Genomic DNA, 21729 nt, shown 5'->3' with positions numbered 1-21729 from the left:
TGGGAACCACAAGGAACTTCGAGAACCACCACTTGAGCCATGAGGGGAGGGGGAAAAAACCCCCAACATTTACATTTCTGAAGTCCCTTAAAACCCCCCAGTCCCGCAGACACCGACTTCAAAACCCGAGCAGGGAGATGGGGATGAACCCACCAGTGCTGTGATCCACGCTGGGAACACACCACACCCAATTAACACGGGTTAATTTGGCTCCTGGACACGAAGTTAAAGCTTGCTGGGAGGTTTTGAGAACTGATGGTGGCTCGTGTTGTCTAAAAAAAACCCGGAGTGAGAATGATTGTGGGTTAAAAACGTCATTCCGAGGGTGTTTTCGGGGGGTGTTTTCAGGGCTCTGCTCCAGGGGGGTTCATGTGGGTTTTCATGTCTGCAACAGCAGGAGCTGAGCTGTGTCATCGCTGGGAAACCAGAGTCTGGTCAGAGTTACCCTGAAATTCTGACTCAGAACACCACAAGAACCTAAATATCCCAATGTACCCCACAGATCTTTGTCTGTCTTCTGGTGAAGAAGCTCCTTTTCCTATAGGAACATCCTCGTTTCCAAGAGCCAGTGGAAAAATAACTGTGAGGTCCTTGGGATCTAAATCCAGTCCCCAGAGCAAAGGTCACTGCAGAAATGTTTTATTCAGCATAAGAACTTTTGGAATTCTTTCAAGGAGAAGAAAAAAAAAAACACCACCAACAACCACATGGCCGACATTTCTTTCCCACTGAACTGTTTCTTCCTTTCCAAACAGGGATAACAAGTCCCCTGGACTTGGGGAACACCAAGGAACTGTGTCTGCCTCCAGCAGTGAAGAGGTAAAGCAGCACAACAGTCTGAGAATTGACTTCTGGAAGGCCAAAAAGTGAGGAGAGAAACAAATAAAGGAGAAATCACTGTACTGCTGGTGGAGGATGTTCAGTTAGTGGCTGAACTCGATGACCTCGGAGATCTTTCCAGCCTCAATGATCCTGTGATCCTATTCCATGAAAGCCCTGGTCCTGTTTCCCTGTGCACACCCTGTTTAGACACAGCTCTGCACAACACAAATGCATTTTTGCCATCCCTTCTCTCCCCACCTCACTTGTTTCACTGCTCTGGGGACCTGTCACAACGTAGCAGCCGTGTTTTTACATTTACCTATCACTTCAAACAGAGGAAAAAACACCTTCATTCCAATTGTTACTTAAAGAAAACCCGTAGTTTGTTTTAAAATAAATAAAAAAACCCCCCACACCATGAAAGAAATAACGAACTGAAAATCTTATTTAGTGACCCCCATGATCACAAGGGGTGCAAACTGCAGTTCAGAAATTCAGTTCCACCTGCTACCAAGTCCTTAAGCATGAAAGTTTTCCTGCAAAGAAGCCACATAAAGCCCCCTCCTAAATAAATAACAGCAGTGCTGCCCAGATCCCCGAGTTCTGAGCACGCAGGACTCTGCAGAAACGTTTTCTGCTTGCTTGTAAGACGAAAAAAATTCGCCCCACTGTGTGTATTTTGGGTGAGTGGGCTGGGCAGCTGAACTCCCAAGCAGTTGTACTTATTGCTGTGGGAATATGGGAGGGTGACAGACCAGCCAAGGGTTCCTCTGTGCCCACAACTCTGGTGTTGTACCTGCATTGCTTGTGTTGGTTCTGGTGCAGTGCCCAGGATCAGCCCTGGCTGCTCAAGCCTTGTTTGACTGGGTGAAGAGGGGGAACAGAAATAACTGTACAGGAGAAGGAGTCACTGCTTGACACTGCACAGGTTAGTGGTAAAAAAAAAAGAGAAATATTCAGCTTTGAGTTTAGCTTTTGTTCCCCACTCTGTTCACTAAGCCGTGTCCCCTCCAGAGAGCAGAGCAGATCTGGAGTCATTTCTGAACCTGATTGAGTGAGTGCCTTTAAACCCCAAAGCAGCAGCTTTATCAGGCTGGCTCCCTTCCTTCCCTCATCCGTCCTTGCTGAGCTCCAGATTCCACGTGCAATTGAGACACACACAGAGGGATGAAAGGGAAGGACCAACACACAGAAATAAAGTGCCAGCCTGAACCTCGAGGATGCTTCCATGCCCAGGGAATGCCTGTTCCTGTTAGCAGGAAGTTCTGGGCTTAGAGCAGAACTTAGGAAAGGTTTAGGGCTCACTGAGCACTCAGGTCCCCTGTGATGCACATTTTACACTCAATTGTTCAAAAGAACAACCCCGTGGTTTCTAAGAGTTTCCCCTCCCATTGCCTTTTACATCAGCAGGTCTCAAATCCTCACAGAAAGCATCAGAACCTTCATTTTGCACAAGGCTGGACAGCTTGCTCAGGAGGACAAAAATTCAGGTAAGGGTAGGAACTACCCCTTTCCTGGGCTTAACTCCCAGGCAAAGACAGTGCCTGACATCATTCTGCTCCTCCAGCAGCAACACGGGCTTTACAAAATTCAGACTTCAGGTTGGAAAGCTCCCAAATGCAGATTTCACAGCAAACATCAACACAGCCAAAAATAAGCTCGAAATTTCTTAGGAAAGGTCAAGATGGCACATCTAAGACTTGTGCTTCCAGTCAGGAAACTGCCCCCCACACCCACCCAACCAGCCCAGCTCCAGCTCTGGCCCCAACCACAACTTGTAAGTACAGAATTAAAAGGGGAAACCACGAGTGGAAGAACCCCATCGCAGCAGAGTTCCAAAATTATTTAGATTTACCAGGAGGAAAAAAATTAAGGAAACAATTGTAGTTCTTTATTCAAACCAGCTTGGCCACTTCTGAATGCCAAAGAAAATTCACAAGCAACACCACAACAAAATAATGCTTATTAGGCTGGAGATGGAACACACCAGACACAGACAGACATAAAAACTGAATCCACAATCAATCCACTCCAGCAGCAACTCTCCACTGGCCCCTCGTACCAGCTGCTTCAGGGAGAAGGAACTCTTTAAACATCACTGCAGAATAATCTGGGGGGAAACATTTCTTCCTGGCTCTTCCTTATTTACTGTTCTCCTTCTGGAGCCCTTGCTTGTTTGTGCTCCTTTCTGAAACAGCTCTGCCTATTCTGATTTTTCCTGTCTGAACCTTGCTGAGCTCCAGATCTCAAGCCCTGCTGACCCAGCGAGTTCCACAGGCAAGTTTTCCCACACCAAACACAACCTTTAACGTACCAGGTCACGATTTAGCAAACTGCTGCTCTCCCCTACTGATGTTATTACCTGTAAACTGGCAAGAGAACCTAGACCTGAGCAATATTTGAAGCAGCTGTTCTGCCTAAAATTGTTCAGACTGTCAGTTTTAATCCCCCCAATGTGTCCCACCTTTGCCTTTACCCCTTCCTTCCTCCCCACATCTCTGCAAAAGCATTGTTTTCTTTTCGTTAAGGAACATCACTGAAGCTGCCAGGCTGCTCAGAGCTTTATCTCCCCTCAATAATCCGGTTGGATCACATCCCCTGGGAGCAGGAAGTGCATTCCAGGTGCACACGGGGAATATTCGGCCCCCCATAAAAACGACACCGGCGGAAAAATAAACCTCGACAATCGATTGAAAAACTAAACATCAACTTTGTCAAGGGGCAGAGACCGACGGACAACCAGCAGGAAAGATGGCTCAGAGTGGGAACAACAATTCTGGGATGCTTTTGTGGGAGCAGGAAGGTTCATCTCCTACCTGTCGATGATCACGGGGTCGGACGGAGTCTCGTTCCTGTTGCCACAACTTTTCTTCTCGCAGCACCGGCTGGAGAGGGAAAGAAAACCCAAATTAAAGAACTGCTGGGACAGCTCACAGCAGAGGAACCAGAGAAAATATTCCAGCAAACCCTCGGGGCTCCAGAGGGGTGGGAATTCTGGCTGGGCGTTCCAGAAGGGAGAAGAATTAAGGGAGTTGGGTGCCCAAGTCCTGGCTGGTCCCACCCGGATTTGGGCACTTGGATCCCTGCGACCCTTTTTTGGATTTCCCAGCCAGAAATGAGCAGCAAGATGGTCACACTTTAGACTAAAATGATATTTAGAAATGCAATAAGTGATTAACAGATGTCATAATGTCGTTACAGGCACGAGCAGCACCTGTTGTGGAGGGTTAAAAGTCCATCAAAAGGTGTTAGAACTGACTATGAGCAGCCTAATGGTTTGTTCTACTGCAATAACTGATTTTTTGATCATTAAACATCGAGTAGCCCCTAAGTTTTATGCTCAACTTAAGTTTAAACTTCAAGGCTAAATGAAAAACCAGAAGCTGAACCCACTTAGGTCCCAGTAAGGATCTGAAGGGATGTTTTCCAGGTTGGCATTTGCAATCCCTTTGCAATTCTTTTAGTGATGATAAGACCTTAAGATTAAGCATATATTTATACACTTTTTATAATAATAATAATAATATTAATTAATTCAAAAATAATATTAAAATCAAGAGACAATTTATCTTTGTTTTAATTTATATACCCTTTGACATGGGTGATGCTCCTTGCACACAGAGCAGCTGAGTACCAAAAGTTTAATAGGCTTTAAAAACAGTCTTTACTCCGAAAAAAAAAAAAAAAAAATCACAATTTTAATAATTTGTAGCAGCACAAAAATCTGTTTAAAGCTTGAAGCTGTTTTCATGCTCGAGGAGATTGTTCCAACCAAAGCCAACAGGGGAAGGGGAGGATGGAGGCCCCCAAAACTTTAAGAAGACTCTCTTAGAAGCCCAGTATCCCTCAAAAATCCCCAGATCAGGTTGTGCCTTAAGTTACTCAAATGTCTTTCCCAGTGATGTTTCATCCTGCAGAGATTATTCAAATTTACACACGAAATGGAGAAATTCTTCAAGGTTTTGTACAGGGGTGTGAGAGGTGCTGAATACACCCGTAGAAGTCTCCAGTCAGTCTGAATCCCACAGTTTTCCAGCCAGGAAGCAGAGGGATCAAAAATAAAATTAAAAAAACCCCAATAATTTCAAGAAAATACTTGAACTCACTGAAGGCAGCATAAAATATGGAAGTGGCTTTTTTTTTTCCTTGATATGCCTAATATTCAATTATAACCCCCTAAAACAAGCAGTTAGACAAAAAACTCTCTCAGATATGAAAAATTCCAAGTGCCTGAGTTTCCTCCTGCACTTGCAGGGTGTTCCCAGGAATCTCCTGTTCCCAGGAACTGCCCGGTGAGACGAGCTGGAAGTGGCAGCTCTGTTTGAATAACAGCTCCACGTGTTCCAACATTCCTGCATTGCCTCAAACCCGCACTTATTCATCGATGCCAGTCCTTTTAAAATAAAAGGAGACACTAAATATTTAAAAATCCCTGGGGCAGCCCCTGGAGCTGCTGTAAATTGTCAGGGCTCCATCGACTTCAGTGCAGCTCTGGAAATTCATACCAGCTCAGAATATCCCACTCCCTCCTTCTCCCCAACTTTATTTTTAAGTGCCTCTTTTATGTATTTCCCCCTCCCCCCGCTCTAAGAGTCGTTTCTAAAGAACGGGGGTATTTTTGTGCTGAAAGCCAGGATGTGAGATGTTTTCTGAAGGAGAAAATAATAATAAACCCACCCCAAAAAAAGCAGAGGACCCTCTCAGAATAACAGAAATTTGGCATGTTCTCTGACATGTCCGATAGAAGGAGGCATCGAAAATAACACTGGGAATAAATGCCTTGCTGGTTCATGTGTCCCTGTAACAAAGCAACAAAAGGAACTCAATTTTAAAGATATTTCTGTCGTGTTCCCTTTGGGTTTTTTTACAGCTGAAAGAGCAGTTGCTTCCCCTCTTTGCCATGAGATGAAATGAAATCTCCTTTACTCGTGCAAGTTTTGCAGGTGGCTGTTAAAATAATTCTGGTTGCCCTGCGCCACAGGAACGTTCAGGGATCCACCAGCAGCACCTGAACCACAGCCCAGCACCTCATCCACGCTTCCAGGGATGTTGCCATTCCTTGGCAGAGATTTTTAGGATGAGTTACGTGAGACTGAACCTATCTGGGTTCTGCAATAAGTGCATCTTGGTTTATTTTCCTTTTTCCCAATTACTGCAGTTCTGAACTTTACATTTTTAATATATAAACTTGCAGCCGAAGCTCTCCAAGCATTTTACCAACATCTACATTCTTTATCACTTTGGGGTCACTGATTTTTCTCAGAGTGATGGGTTTTGTCCCCTTTGACTGTAACACTTCTGGAGCCCAGATCCATGTGAAAACCAGTCCTGATTAGGGAGAAGAGTCACTGGCAGAGGATGAGCAGGCAATCAGTGGGACTGAGGATGCTTCAGCCCAACATTTTAGCATTTAAATGCCCATTTCCAAGTGTTCCACCTCAGTATCCAGCGCCAACATCGCCACTGGTTTGTTCCACAGGTGCTGCCTGGAACACAGTGAACTCATTCCAATTCCAGTCCACCCCAAAAACCCCAAACTCTGGTGGTCCAGGGTCAAACCTATAATATTCTCTTTGAATATTCTCCAGAAAGCCAAACTTACATCCTCACACTTGCCTAAAATGGCTTTAAAAATTCAGCTCCCAACTTCCCCTCACCCCAACACCAAAATAAAAAGAAATAAAAAATAAATCTCTCTAATTTCAAACTCAAAGAAGTGGTCCAGGGTCTAACCTACAAGATTCTCTTCGAGCAAATTATTGGGGTGACTTCCCCAATATTTACATTTCTGCTACAATGTTGGGCTTTAGAGATGCTCACTTGCTTAAGACAAGAATATCAAGGCCGAAGACTTCTATTTTCAACACTTTTGGTTGCTATACTTTCTCCTCTAATTAGATTTCTATGATGAAAATGGTGGTTTATGTTTTGAATGGTCTGGGAAAAAACTAAAAACAAACCCAGAAAACCAAAAGCTCCAAGAGACAACACCAGCTCCACAAACTGAGTGTCCAGAAGGTCAAACTTGCATCCTCACACTTGCCTAAAACGGCTTTAAAAATTCCCCCTGTTCTCACCCCACCACCAAAATAAAAAGAAACAAAAAATAAATCTCTCTAATTTCAAACTCAAAGAAGTGGTCCAGGGTCTTTGAGTAAATTATTGGTGTGACTTCTCCCATATTTACATTTCTGCTACAATGTTGGGCTGGGAACACACCTTTAGAGATGCCTCAGACAAGAATATCAAGGCTGAAGGCTTCTGCTTTCCACACCTTTTGTTGTTATACTTTCTCCTCTAATTAGATCTATATCAGGAAAATGGTGGTTTGTGTTAGGAAGAGACAACACCAGCCCTGCAATTCGAGCGTCCAGAGAGCCAAACTTACATCCTAAAACGGCTTTAAGAAAATTCAGCCTCCGACACCAAAATTAAAAATAAATAAATGAAATAAATAAATAAATAAATAAAATAAATAAATAATAAGTAAATGAAATAAAATAAATAAATAATAAATAAATAAAATAAATAAATAAATAAAATAAAAATAAAATGAATAATAAATGAAATAAATAAAATAAATAAAATAAATAAATAAAATAAAAATAAATAAAATAAATAAAATAAATAAACAAAATAAAAATAAATAAAATAAATAAAATAAATGAAATAAATAAATAAAAATAAATAAGTAGATAAATAAATAAGTAAATAAATAAATAAATAAAAAATCTGTCTCTAATTTCAAACTCAAATAAGCTCACAGCATGGTGGCCTCTGTTTTGTTTTCTTCTCCCCCAACTCCTCCCTGCAATTGCATAACAAAAGTGTCTAAATTCACACCATCTGGCCGATAAAGACACGGGCCCCAGCGGCCGCCTGGCCCAGCTGATTAGAGCTCCCGCCTAGTCTGAGCCTTGTGGCGAAAGTCACAGCTGTGGGGCTCGCTCGCACTCAATACAACTCTGTTATTAGCCAGCTGTAGGCCTGAGACTACTTCTGTTCAAATTATAATACCTTTTAACCCTCTGAGCATTGAGGGCAGAGGGGGCTGCTGGCAGCAGCATAACAACGACTTTCCTCTTCGTCGATAATTGGGAGAAAGAGAAGAAGAGATGGGGGGGGCGTAGGGGGGTGGAAATAAAGTTATTCCGGCGGAGGAGAGTGTTTACCTTGATTTCCAAGCGGGGTTGTGTTATTCTATATAAACCTACCTATGGCAGGCTGGAATAATGGGAAAAAATAGAAATAATGGAAATGGGAAAATTTCGGAGGGGCAAAGAAAGAAAGAAATAGAGCCTCGCCCGGAAAGCACTGGTTGTTGGGAGCTGAGGGGTGAACTTTCCAGAGTTTGTGACAGATTGGTGCAGCCACATCAATATTTAGACAACTTTCCTGCTAAGATGCATCTGTCACCGTCTGGGGGGGGAAATGCTGAGTTTTGAGTGTGTTTGTCCCTAGAAAGCAAAAATATCTGTGTGTGTGATCATAAAAATGACCCCCTCCAAAAAAAAAACCGACACCCTACCTTCAACCAGTGGAAGAAGAGCAGAAAGACAGACAGACCCTTCTTGTTTTTTCCTTTTTAAAAGCAGGAGGCATCAGCTTGGACAGCGGAGTGGGTACAGTGCATTAAATTTTTATCTACTGTTCCTAATGCGAACTAAACCAGGGCCTTTAAAAATTGATGCCGCCACTTAAGGAGCTCACAATGAGGGAGATTTGATTATTGTACTTAAAAGAAATGAAATAAAATGTCAAGTTCGGCTCGAGCCGGAGCCGCTCCCTTGGCGTTATTCAAAGCGATGCCTCTTCAGAGCACCCGGCGGAGGCACTCGAGGAAAACGCGGCGTTTAAAACTCAAATGTCTTGATTAGGTTACAGAACGCCTTTGATTTCCTGCGCTGATCTGTGTTTTCCCCGGCAAGGACGTCCCCGAGTTGCGATTCTTCCTGGATGATCCATCGGGCAGGAGAGCTCGGCGTAATCAGAATAACGGGTTGGATTTTGTGCAGCCTCAAATCGAGCACGGGGGGTGGGGGGTGTTTACAGGCATCAGGTACCTCCAACAGGGCATTTGGTGCCAGAAAGGCAGGGCCAAGAAGCAAGAGAAAAGCCAGATTGATTTGGATTCCAGCAAGTCCGTTTGGATGAGGAGGTGCTGGAATATTTTAAGCCAGAGCTGCGCTTTGCACAGGAAGAGTGGGGAGGGATGAAGTGTGGCCACTGCTATTTTATTAGCACAAAGCACGACCTAATTGCACAATGCAGGTTTTTCTTCTCTAGTGCCCACCTAGCTATAGTGAAGACTTTGAACAGTATAGATTTATATATATATTATATATATTAAATACAATACACAAGTTCTAGATGTGCCAGAAAGTAACTTATAGACCTCTGATCTTTGCTACCACATCTACAGGTCCTTGTAAAGCCCATCCTCTGCATCCCTCATATGTGATATACATTGTGTTGGGGCATAAATATGGAAATGTTGGTCAAAAGCTCGGTTTTTTTAATTAATGAGAGCTAAGCACAAGAGATAAATAATATACATAAACTTGATTGTTATTATATAAAGTAACAAAATCATTGAAATAATTAAGTACCGAAACTGAGACTTTCCCTTGATAAAAATCTGCCCAAATAAGCTGCTCTTAACTTAAAAGAAATAAAAAAAAAAATATTAAAAATAAATAAATAAAATCAAGTAGCAAACTGCACCATTAAAAGAAGCAACGCTCAGTCTGAAAACTTAACCCTCTCCCACCGATACAAAAAACCCCAACCCGTGTTTAATAAAGGTCAGGACTGGGGTTTGCCTCTCGTGTTATGAAGGAACATTCTATGCACAATTTAACATGTTTTAATATAAGAACACTGGCTGTTTGCACTGTTGTATGTATTGAAAAAAAAATTTCATTACAAGAGGGCAGGAAAAGTAATAAGTTACCATGGAAGCACGATGTACATACATGGGGTACATGTAACTTCAGACTTACACAAATGTTATTAAAAACATCCTCGTTTTACCCTCTGATTTATAACTTTACATGCTAAAATCGTGTGTATTTTTAATTAAGAAGTGGAAGCCCCCTAAATATTGTTCGCACGCAGAGGAAGGAAGGGTTTGTGTTTTGGTTCGAGGGGTTTCTCTTTTGGTGGGGGCAGAATTAAAGAGCACTGATGATGTCACTTTAATTGAGGAAAAATTAAAATAGTTCACCAAAGAAAATGGCACAAAACTGCCCTGTAGTTTCCAGGTAAAAATATACAAGTTAAACTGCTCTGTTCTCATAAGGTGAGAAGGAATTTTGTAAGAAATCAGCATCTAAAAGTCTCCATTTAAAGAGCACATGCAAAGGCCTGGTTTAAACAAAACCAGCACAGCTGTGGTTGCTAAATCTCCTGCAGGGAAAAAAAAAAAAAGGCATAAAAAAGGGCAAAAAACGCCCCAAATATCTGTTTTGAACCCAAATCAAGTATTACCCACGTGTAAAAAAGAAAGTCTTCCTACACAAAGAACTTCTCTGCGTCAACAGCGAAACAAATAAATACGAAAATCAAACTCTTCCTACCTACAAGTTCATCAGAAAGGCCTTTTTTGGCATCTAGGGAAGCAAATAAAGTCATCTTACCTGCACATAACTTCGTGGGTGAGCAACACTCTGCACATCTCGGGGTTCTTGTTCTGTCCCTCATAAGTTATGGGCTGCAAAAACCAGGTGAAAGGGGTAAGCCAGGAGCATTATTTATAATAACGTTCAGGTGTGAGGGGAAGGGTTTTTACCACTGCTCAGGCAAATAAACATCTCCCCCCCCAAAGCCTTTATGTGCAGGGAAAGCAGCTTTACAGAAATATTGGGGCAAAGGGGATAAAACCTACAGTTCATAGAGGGGGGGAAAAAGAGTTTGAAGAGTATTATTTTTCAATTCACCTCAAAACCAGGTGTGTGATAGAGCTGAACAAGAGACAAAAATGGAGCAGAGGAATAAAAGCAGGCAGGGAGACGTTGAGGAGAAAGGAAGGGTGAGGTGGGGCAGGGTAAGAGGGCACATCCCAGCTCTGCTCACCTGCTTGGTGACCGAGTCGATGAGCCTGACATAGAGATCCTGCTCGGTCCTGACACCTACAGCGAGGGAGAGGAGGAATAAACAGGGTTGGGACGGGCGCCTTTCCCTCCCCACCAGCACAAAACCCCTTTAGTTTCAGTATTAAACCTTAATATTTCATCATTTACCTTTATTAGACGCCCTCACCAAGCCCGGGGAGTTTTGTTTCCCCAAGCCCAGGTAAAGTCCAGGGCCCATCCCAGCGCTGAAGGGGCCTCGTGGAGGGGGATTTCTGGGGATTTTAGGGATCAGAGGCAGCACCTCCAGCCTTTGCAGGCTCCGGGAGGGCTGGGAGGGGCACTCACCGTTGCTGTAGAGGAGCTGCAGTTTGTAGTGTGTGCCGTTGTTCGTCTTCTCGTTGCCTTGCTCCTGAGGGGGAATTAAAGAAAAACCCTTCCAGAACTTCCACTTGGCACATTTAAAATGCAAGAGAGCTGATAAGCGTGATGGAAGTGACAACAAAGTTCATTAAAATTCCAAGAGGTGAATCCACTGATTGGGATGTATTAACCTTCCAAGTGACCCAGGACAAGCTACAAAATACTGCTGACATCTTTTCCTGCAGGAGTTCAAGAACTTCTCTCCCTCTCTTATTTGCCATTGTGCTCTCAACTTTTTTCAAGGCAACACCTTGAGAAGAATTTGTGCATTTCAAATCTAAAGCAGGGGGAAAGCTCAGTGAGTTTGGTTTCTGACCTGTTATTTTGAGTCATTATTGAGATTTGTTTCCTGAAGGTTGTGTTACAGGGATGTTTCTTGCTTGTTTTGGTTTTTTTTGTTTTTTTTTTTTTAAACAGCAATTTCCTATAAGATAGTTATTTATGATTCACAATTTTTAAAAAATCTTGTCCCTGGCTAAGAAAATAATTGAAAAAAAATGCAAAGTGGTCAAGACACGGATTTCAAAACAAAAAGCAAATGCTTTTCAAGTCCTGCCAGTTATCCTGGACTCTTAAGAAATATATATAATCAACCTCAGCAGAGAATATGACATATTACAGGTGAGATTCCACTTCTGTTCAGGTACTAATAAAGATCTAATAGGTACGAAAAAAAGAAGTGCATTTACCCCCTATGAATTTTATTTCATTTTTAGTGGGTGTATGAAATTCCCACCGTGTTCCTGACATAGCAGTGGCTTCCAAGCTTTTTCAACTACAGCAGCACAAAGAGGGCAACAGCTCCAGGAAAGCACCTGAACCCTGAGCAAGCTCTGGTTGTGTTTTGTCAGGGACAACAGGTATCACAAGTTATCAGCTCAGTGTGGGGGGGAGGAAGATTAAATTTGGAGAGGAGAAGAGGAAGAAGAAAGGTAACAAGCCTTACTTTATCATTTTCTACAAAGTCCACAAAAGCTGTCCTCTCTATTTCCACGGGCTGCCCCTGTCTGTCGTAGAGAGCCAGAACAAAGTGAAAGAAATTGGATTTCCTCAAGTTGGAGGGTGGCTGCTTTTCAAAGTGGGCTCTGGACAAAGCTACTCCGCTGTGGAGGAAACACACGGGATGGGGTGAGGGGGGAGAGACAAAGACATTACCAGGTTGTGCAGCAGTAACAGCAAAACAACAGAAAAGGCAGGACACGCTCGTTCTGTCCCCGGTCCCCGCCGGGAGCCGGGCGGGACGGGGCTGTCACTGAGGTGGGAGTTCGGCTTTCCCCGAGGACAACAATCATTTACAGCCCCTCGATGTTAGAGAAGTTATTGCTAAATGCACTCAGTGTTCCCCTTCCTCCTCTACCTGTTTTCTCGCCCGTCACACTCGTGGCTGGAATGCAGCAGGGTGGGAAGTGGCTGCAATGCAGCAGGGTGGGAAGTGGCTGCAGGGTGTCGGAGAGTCTGGAAGTGCTCCCTGCACATCCCAGTCCCTTTTCCCGCAGGCAAAACTAAGCGACCTTAACATCTTCCCTACAGGCACGCTGTCAACTCGAGGACACCCACATTTTGGGCAGAGACAACGAGTTTCAAGCAGGGCAGCCACTTTTCCTCAGCAGCGAAGTTTGTCTTTAGTCACTGAGTTACTTGAACCGATTCCCGGGACTTCAGTCTCTGATTTAAACGGAAAGAATTTAGAGCCGGGTTAATCAGCCCTTGCCCAAATCTTGTCCCTGAGTGCTGAAAATGCAGGGATGTTTCCCACGCATTTCTCGGCTTGGAAAGATTCAAATGCTTTTGCTTACCCGCAGTATCCCTCGCTGCAGCTTTATTTCTTCATGAAACTAATTGTAGCTCCCTCTCCCTAAAGCCGGTTTCTACTTACTGCAGAGGAAATAGGCGCACATGAGCACCTCCGTGTCACTTAATAGACAGATTAAGCGTCTGACAGCCTAGTTAAGAGTCAGAACATCTTTGTTTTTCAGTCCCCAAAACAGCTCCACAGCACTGACAAAAGTATTTTGACTCTTTGGGAGAACCGCAGATGTTTCCCCGTGTTTCCCTCGCCAAATAGGTACGGTGTGAACTCACCACATCCGCCACAACTGCACCCAGTTTGGGGCTTCCTCTCATTCTGCGTGTAAAAACTCGCGTTTCTCGGTTTATTACGAATCTCTGCAGAAAAACCCGGCGGTGCCAGCGGGCAGCACGACCTCGGGCTGCACCTCCACCGCTCCCGTGAATCAGAGGCTTCTCAGGAGCCGCTTCCTTTTACTTTCGGTTTCCTCGGGAATAAACCTCCTTCCCCTCAGTCGTATTTATTAAAGGGTCTATCGACATCCATAAAACTCTGATAACTCCTCCCCTGGCGCTTGGAAAACCTCGCTCCCGGATCAGGCCGTGGGTGGGGGCACGGATGTACTATTTCTAAAACGTCCCTGTTTCAGCTGAAGTCCCATCTGCTGTTTCGTGCCCTTCACCTTGTCTCCCTACTAAATAAAACCCGACTTATTCCCGGGGTTCCCAATTTAGCCTTCCCCGACGCTGCTACTTTTTTCTTTTCTTTTTTTTTTTTTTTTCCTTTTTAACTTCTTTTTTTTAAGGCTGTTCAGAGGCCGAGGAGGAAAATAAAATATCTAAAAGGGTTTCGTCCTTTTACCCCTAACGGGAAGAGACTGGAATAACTGTCCTGTGCCGACTCGGCTGGGAAGAGAAAATAAAAGAGGGGCGTGGGGGGAGATAACTCGCCCAAACAAGTAAAGAACAAACAGTTTCGGGGTGTTCGCTGGCATTTGGGCTCAGCAGAGACCTCTCGGACACTCGGGCAGGTGCTCCGGGCAGAGGGATGCCCGCGGGGCTCCGGGATATCTGTGCCCTCCTCTGCTCACCCAGAGCCTGCTCTGCCTGCCTGGTTTAGTCTGTCACCCGCCTCGAACCCACGGGTGAACATTTCGGCAACGGCCACGGCGAATTAAGTAAAACAAGATGGGCCGGGGGTTTGGGGGGGAAGATCCACATTTCAGTTAATTCTGACTCGGTCCCCTCCTATCCGGCTGCGTGACCCGGGAAGCGGGAAGGAGTGTTCTGTATCTCCGGGTACAACCAACCCACTCCCCCAGCATCTTCCTGGTGCAGAAAATGAAAGAAGGGTCCGATCTCGCTGTCATCTGAGCCCCTGCACGGGTTTTAGAACTGATGCTCTCTGGTTTTGGAGGGCTTCTCCCTTGCTCTACTGCTACCACCTTCAATTTGCACTGACTAGAGGAGACCGGGAGCGGGACAGAAAGGGAGAGAGTAAATTTAATATCAAATGAAAACAACAAGGAGTAAAGAAAAGGCTTGTTTAAAAAAGAAAAAAAAAAAAGAAAAAAAGAAATAAAACGCAGGGGGAAAGCGGGGGAGAAATAGTCACGGTTACCTTTGTGCTGCTACGTTTGCATCCACAACCCCAACGTTTCTGACCCAGGACCTGACGGAATCCATCTCAGAACCTAGAGATTTATCTTTCAGAATTGGTCCTCTTCCTAAAGTATCTTGAATCCCAAACATTTAAAAAGTCTATTCCAACTAGCAACAGTTTCCTTTCGGGAGATAAAGGAGAAGGGAAGAAAAAAAAAAATACAAAAAAAGAAAAGCAAAAACGACGCAGCCTTTGAGTCCGACACACACAAATCCCGGGAAAGCGAAGTTCAGCTTTGAAACCAACTTCTTCTGCTTTTTGACGCTGCGCGCTTTTAACGCCTTCGAATCGGGGCAGAAAGTTTCTCCTCTTGCCGAGCAGAAGTTACGCCGATGGAGCCTCGCCCGGTGCCACCATCCTTCGAGGAGCGAACCGCGTCCGCCAACCGGCCGCCGCTAACGAGGATCACCTGTTTCTCAACAGACGCGGCGGGGAGAAAGGATTGATCGCCGCCTAATCCGGGAAGGGGGGGGTGGGAAACACCAGGAGGGGGGTGGATAAATCGTCGGCAGGGAGGCGAAGGGACGGAGCGGAGCCGAGCAGCGCGTGGTCCCTCCCGCGCCCGCGCAGCGCCCGCGCCATCAATGGCACAGGGCGGCGGCGGGAGCGCGCAGGGGGCGGGGCCCGCCGCCCAATAAGGCGATCTCATTTGCATCCCGCGCCGTGATTGGGTGAGGCGGGAGGCAGAGCCACGCCCCCTCCCTCATGCCCGCGCCGGGATGTCGCGATAGGGGAGAGGGGTGTCGGGATGGGGGGGATGGCGGGGGGGCACCGGCGGCCCAGAGAGGGACCCCCGAGCTGGGCGAAAAGCGGCGGGGCCGGAGCGGGAGGAGAGCGCGGTGTGTGCCCGCGGCACCGCCGGGCACGGGCTGGGAACGGCGGGGCTGTGGAGATGGGGGATTGGGATGGGGTACGGGATGAGGGATCGGGATGGGAGATCGGGATGGGGTATGGGATGGGGTACCGGGGTTAGGGTACGGGATGGGAGATCGGGATGGGAGATCGGGATGGGGTACGGGATGGGAGGTAGGGATGGGGTACGGGATGGGGTACCGGGATGGGAGATCAGGATGGGGTACGGGATGGGGTACCGGGATGGGGGATCGGGATGGGAGATCGGGATGTGGTACCGGGATGGGGCACGGGATGGGGTACCGGGGTTAGGGTACGGGATGGGAGATCGGGATGGGGCACGGGATGGGGTACTGGGATGGGGGATCGGGATGGGAGATCGGGATGGGGTACCGGGATGGGAGATCGGGATGGGGTACCGGGATGGGGGATCGGGATGGGAGATCGGGANCGGGATGGGAGATCGGGATGGGGTACCGGGATGGGGGATCGGGATGGGAGATCGGGATGGGAGATCGGGATGGGGCACAGGATGGGAGATCGGGATGGGGTACGGGATGGGAGATCGGGATGGGGTACGGGATGGGAGGTAGGGATGGGGTACCGGGATGATCCGGCAGCCCCGCACAGAACGGTCCTGCCACTGAACGCACAAACCGGGCTGAAAGCAGCGGGGCCGGAGCAGGAGAAGCGCTCCCCGTGCCCGCCCCGGCACCGCCGAGCCCAGGCAGGGCGACCGTGGGTTTATCGCGATGGGTTGTCGTGATGGTTTATGGTGATGGCCCGGCAGCCCCGCACAGAACGGTGCTGTCCGAGAACGCATAAACTGTGCTAAAATCAGCGGGGCCGGAGAGGGGGGAGCGGGAGAGGCACTCCCGGTGCCCGCCCGGGTACCGCCGAGCCCGGGCAGGGGAAGCGCGGGTTTGTCGTGATGGGTTGTAGTGCTGGGTTATCGTTCTGGGTTACAGTGGTGGGTTATCGTGCTGGGTTACAGTGCTGGGTTATCGTGCTGAGTTACGGTGCTGGGTTATCGTGCTGGGTTACAGTGCTGGGTTATCGTGCTGGATTACGATGCTGGGTTGTCGTGCTGGCCCGGCAGCCCCGCACAGAACGCCCAAACTGGGCTAAAAGCAGCGAGGCCGGAGCGGGAGAACCGCTCCCAGTGCCCGCCCTGGGGCAGCCGCAGCCCGGGCAGGGGAATGATGATTTATCGTGATGATTTATCGCGATGGCCCGACAGCCACACACCGGACGGTGCTGCCCCAGAAGGCACAAACTGCGCCTCCAAAGCAGCGATCGCTGTAAGACTCTGCCCGCGCTGCGCTGCCAAAGCCACCGCACAGGTTTAGTTGGCTGATTTGGTTTCGGGCGCGGGATTTAAAAATAAAAAGTGCTCGGAGGGAGAGAAATGGGTCCACGGGGGGGTTGTAGGAAGGGGCTGCCTGCAGGGCAAGAGCCAGGCAGACACTGCGAGGCACCCGGCAGAGCCCGGAGTTATACCACGCGAGCTGTCAGACATCGCCTTAAAACTTTTTATAACATCCCGTGAAGGCAAAATTTCCCATTAAAGGAAACTGGAGCTCGCCCCAGCCCAGCCCGCTGTGACCCCGGACGATACCTACGCCTGCATTTATTTTAATTTATTTATTTTTTTTTTTAAAACCGCTCTGCCTTGGCGATATTTTCCTCCTGGCCCTTTTGTATTCTGATCCGTGTATAGATCTGCCTCTGAAATCTATATAACACCAACGCGAAAACAGATTTCAAGACAATGAATGCAAATCTGTGCTCAGAGACCATCTGCCAGATGAGGGAATCAGATGTTCGGTAGTTAAAGGGACAGCGCAAGGATTTCCTTGACTCATTATGTGCAGCTCCTCTCTTTAACCCGCTTTGTTGGTGTTTTGGGTTTTTTTGGGCTTTTTTTAACGGGATAGAACTATAATTTCCATTTCAGAATAAATCCAGACTCCTTCCATCCACGTTCGGCCGCGTTTCAAAAAGCCACCTATTAAATACTAAATTATTTTCATAGAGTTTCATACAGTTCTCTCCTAAAAGAATCGCAAATTAAAATCTTCCCATAAAACTTTCATAAAAATGTATCCTTAATTCAGGCACGATTGAGGGCAAAGCCGGGACTCCGATTTATTCTGTCTACATAAGTGACAGACATGGTATTGGATGAACTAATACATCTCACCCAATCTTTGTTCAGGGAAATTTGCCATGCTCACCCACCTCCCCAAATTGATAAATATGCAGGAAGTGATTTTGCCGGGTTAGCAAAAGGCGAGCCTGGCGTTATTTTAGCGTTGGAGAAAAGCAACAGCAGTTTGACGGTGCTACAGAGGGGAGGCCGGTCTTTGCAGATACGATCTTAGCATCTTCGAGATGCCATTTCTCGGTGCTAAAAAAGCCCGATCCAACCAAAGGGGGGACGATAAATTAAAAAAAGAAAACCGTGAGACAAGCACAGCGTACGAGATAAATGTACAGGCGATGGGAAGGCATATTATGGTGATTTTTTTTTTTTAACCATTTCGCAATAGGCGTGGGTACATTTCCTCGAATGAAAGCCCCCTCTTTGTCCTAAGGTCGTTTTTGGCGATGCCACTGACAGTTCCTGCGTTTATTCTCAAACCTGAGGCAGGGACGGGAGGGGAGGGGGGCGGAATTCCCACTCGGTGTAACCTTGGCCGATGGATTCACAAGGAGAGGACGTTCCCTAAGAACCGAAGCCTCTCGCTCCTGGGGGATAAAGCCGAGCCTGTCCCTGCAAGGTCGGGGCCAACCCAGACGCTCGCTCAGCTCCAGCCCGGTGGCTCCAGACCCCCGGGACGGTGCCAGCGCCGGGAACAAAAGGGGCTCGTGTGCCGTGGCCCCGGGGGACCCCCGCTTTTAGGGATTCATGGCGGGTCAGAGGGCAGGGCGCGGGTCAGAGGGGATGCGCTCCCCTCTCCCTAAACAGCTGCCACCACAATTCTGCACTTCAGGGACAGAAAATGCAGGGATTCGTCCCCTCCCGGCCCCGGGGTGCCCTCCCCACCATGGTGGGGAAGGAGATAGGGGTCCCAGGGGGGCTGTCGGCCCTGGGGTGCCCTCCCCACGATCCCGGGGGGGGTTTGTGAGCGGTGCAGGGGCTGCACCGCGACCCCGGACCCGCCGTCTCACCTCTCCGGGCAGAGGCAGCGCTTTAGGGCACATAATTTTCTCCCCCCACCCCCAACTAAGTTTCTCGCCTTTAAGACACGCTGCAGAAGGACAGGAGTCCTTAAATACTTCTGAAATTACAGGCTCCTGCTCTAGATTCCGCATTTCAAGCCCAAATCGTGTTTAAACCGAGTGAAAAGCCCTTCTCTGCGACTCTTCAGCTGTAAATTCACCCGGTAAAAGAAGCGTTTGTAGCCGCGCAACCGCCGATAAATCGGGATTTGCACTTTGGAGGTTCCCGGGGTTCGGCTCAGGGAGTCGGATCCAGCGGCAGGTAAAAGGCACCGCGGAACTCCGGGAGGAAAAAAAAAAAACCTTCCAGCCCCGGCGAGGACCCGCCGGTAAAGAGGAGGGAGCCTCCAGCAGCGCATCTTCCGTGCCGTAAATACAATTAGGGGCATAAACGGCAGCCGAAGGTTTGGGGAAGGGGCTCTCGGAGCCGGGAGCGGATCCGACTCCGCGGTTCTCCGCGGTGGGAGCGGCGGGGCGGCCGCGGAGCCCCTTCCCCGGGTGGGGACGGTGCCAGCCGGGCATCCCTCACACCCCCCGGGCCCCCTGAAACTTTCAGGGTTTCATTCCGTGAGTCGCTCCGAGCGATTTTCTTCCTCTTGGCTAAAAAAAAAAAAAAATAGAATTTAAAAAAAAAAAGCAAAGCAACTGGTTCGGTGAGCGCTGATCATTTCCTTCTGGAGGGAGAGCTGTTCCCCTCCAGACTGCCGCGCTCGTTCCCACACGCCGGGGTCAAAATGACAGGTGAGGCAGTTTTGACGTGGTGAAGGGATGCTCGTCTTTGTTAGCGGGTTTTTAGCAGCGTCGTTTCACGCACCGCAGTCAACTTTCACTCCTCGGCACATCTCAGCAACTCCCAGCAGGAAAAAATGTATCTAGGAGATAACACTTAAGGCATTTAAAAAGCATAAGTTTAAACTAGTATTGTTTCCTCTCACGTTTAAGGAGCGAAGTGTCAGGTGAAAAAGTTAAACTGCGCCTAAAGACGACACTGAGAAGGCAGCATTTAATTCTTGTTCCATTTAATTTGTGAGAATTCACCAGCCTTCAGGTGTCTCAAGGGAACGAATTGTAGGTTAAAATTATCAGTGTCGGAATGGAGAAGGATAACTAATCTTTGCCCCTTTATCCACTAATCTCCCTGGAAGGTTCATTTTTCCAACACATCACTACCGGAAAGGTAAATGTGCCCGTTAGAAACGTTCCTTCAAGCTGGTAACAGCTTAAAGTTTTAAGCCACCCGTGTTCAAGCACACATCAGTCACACTTTGGGCGCTATAACGGTGTCTGACAAACAAAGAAGTTCCCCGAAAATAACTTCCAAGAGCCCAAGATAAGCATCAACCAAAGATTTGCGTGCACGGGATACCCCGAAACAGAAACGGGGCTGCGAGAAACAGGAGCAGGCTGAGTCCTGAACTGAGGAATGAGGAGGGTGTGGAGGCAGTCGGAGCTCCACAGACAGAGCTGGATGAGGAGTCTGCTCTGCCTCATGCAAGACTGCTCTGGATTTACAAGACTCTCGATTTAACTGCAATAAGAACGTACAGAACTTAAGGGGGGGTATGGAGGGAGGTTCTTTAAAACGCTTTTAATAGGAGAGGCTTAAAGCAGTTCAGGTGCCCCCAACTAAATCCTGAAAGCACATCGAGTTTTAAACTGTGAAGGGAAACTGCAGGACAAGGACTAAAGCGCTGGAGTGCTTTTGATGACGTTCATTGTGAGCCTGGTTTTAGATAATCCACACCCAGGTTCTCTCAGAAAAGAACTCCCCACCTGAGAGCTGGAAAAAGTTGATCCCCCAAGTACAAAATAATTGAACCCCCCCAAGTATAAAATAACTGATCCTCGTCACAGAACTCCCCCATCCCTGGCATTCCATCAGCAAACAAACAGAACCCCGGGTTTAGAGCTGTAAAATCGTGAGCTCTACCTGCTCTCTGCCTCTTTCTCTCCCCCTTCCCTGTGGCACCATAAAGACACAATTTGCTGGAGGCAGCTCCTCCACGCTCATCAGCCCTCACAAACTGAGCTTCGGAGATCCCACCCATCACCCTCACAAGCGGTGAACAAAGCAGTGCTTTCAAGCTGACAAATGCACAGGCAAACATTTAATAACTTCTTCTCCACCTCATCTTTCCCAAAAGAGAGAAAATGTTGTCTCCATCAGATCCTCTTTGGAGTCTCCTGTTCGTTCCAATAAGTAGGTGCTTTTTTCTCTAGAACAGGAAAACACATCTGCAAGGTTTTATATCCAACCCTTTTTTTTTTTCTTTCCTTTTAAAAGATACTTTTACTGCCTTTTGCCTCGCACAGCTCTTGGAACACGTTAGCAAATAATATTTTACCGTGGGGAGAGTATGTTCCATTTTATTTTATTTTATAATGCAGATTTGAGAAGTCGTAGCACTGAAGTTTGTTTTTCTAACCACATGGAGGTTTGAAGCAACAAGCACATTCAGGAAAAATGCTTTAAGAGGGTGTATGTTTGTGCTGGGATCCTCTCTCTCACTTTGCACTTTATGGAAAGCAATCAAAGTCAACTTTTCAATATTACTTTGTATATAAACTGTCTAAAATAGTCACCAGGAAGCAGTTTGGGTTATCCCAGCATTTCTAGGTCCAGGTATGTACTTAGGATCCAACTCCAGCTGTCAAAAAGAGTCTCCACAAGCAACTGGATAAACACAAGCACGTTGGAGATCAAAATTAAATTAATTCATTAAGGTAGGAACCCAATAAAAGTGGTCCCCAGTAATACAAACGTTGTTATACTGGCACTTAACCTGCTTTAGTCACTCAAGTGGTCTTACAAGACTTACCTGACAATACAGGCATGCTTAACCTCCTGCTCAAACATCTGTACAGCCAGGGCCTAATTTTTATTTC

The 21729-nt window shown here is 47.0% G+C and overlaps 1 protein-coding gene across 1 annotated transcript; it reads right to left on the bottom strand.

Annotated features, from left to right (window-relative positions):
- Positions 1-3634: 3634 nt before the first annotated feature.
- Positions 3635-15295, bottom strand: LOC108503411 (transcription factor COE2). The gene is made up of 6 exons (XM_017827343.1): positions 14725-15295; positions 12262-12418; positions 11241-11304; positions 10897-10952; positions 10461-10534; positions 3635-3707 (listed from the first exon to the last, which is right to left on the bottom strand). The coding sequence occupies exons 1-6, from the start codon at positions 14853-14855 to the stop codon at positions 3635-3637; spliced, it is 555 nt and encodes a 184-aa protein (XP_017682832.1). The 5' UTR covers positions 14856-15295.
- Positions 15296-21729: the final 6434 nt, after the last annotated feature.

This window comes from Lepidothrix coronata, unplaced genomic scaffold (genome assembly GCF_001604755.1).
Source record: "Lepidothrix coronata isolate B3197 unplaced genomic scaffold, Lepidothrix_coronata-1.0 Scaffold137, whole genome shotgun sequence".
NCBI lineage: Eukaryota > Metazoa > Chordata > Aves > Passeriformes > Pipridae > Lepidothrix > Lepidothrix coronata.
This window is presented reverse-complemented; position numbering and strand designations above follow the sequence as displayed.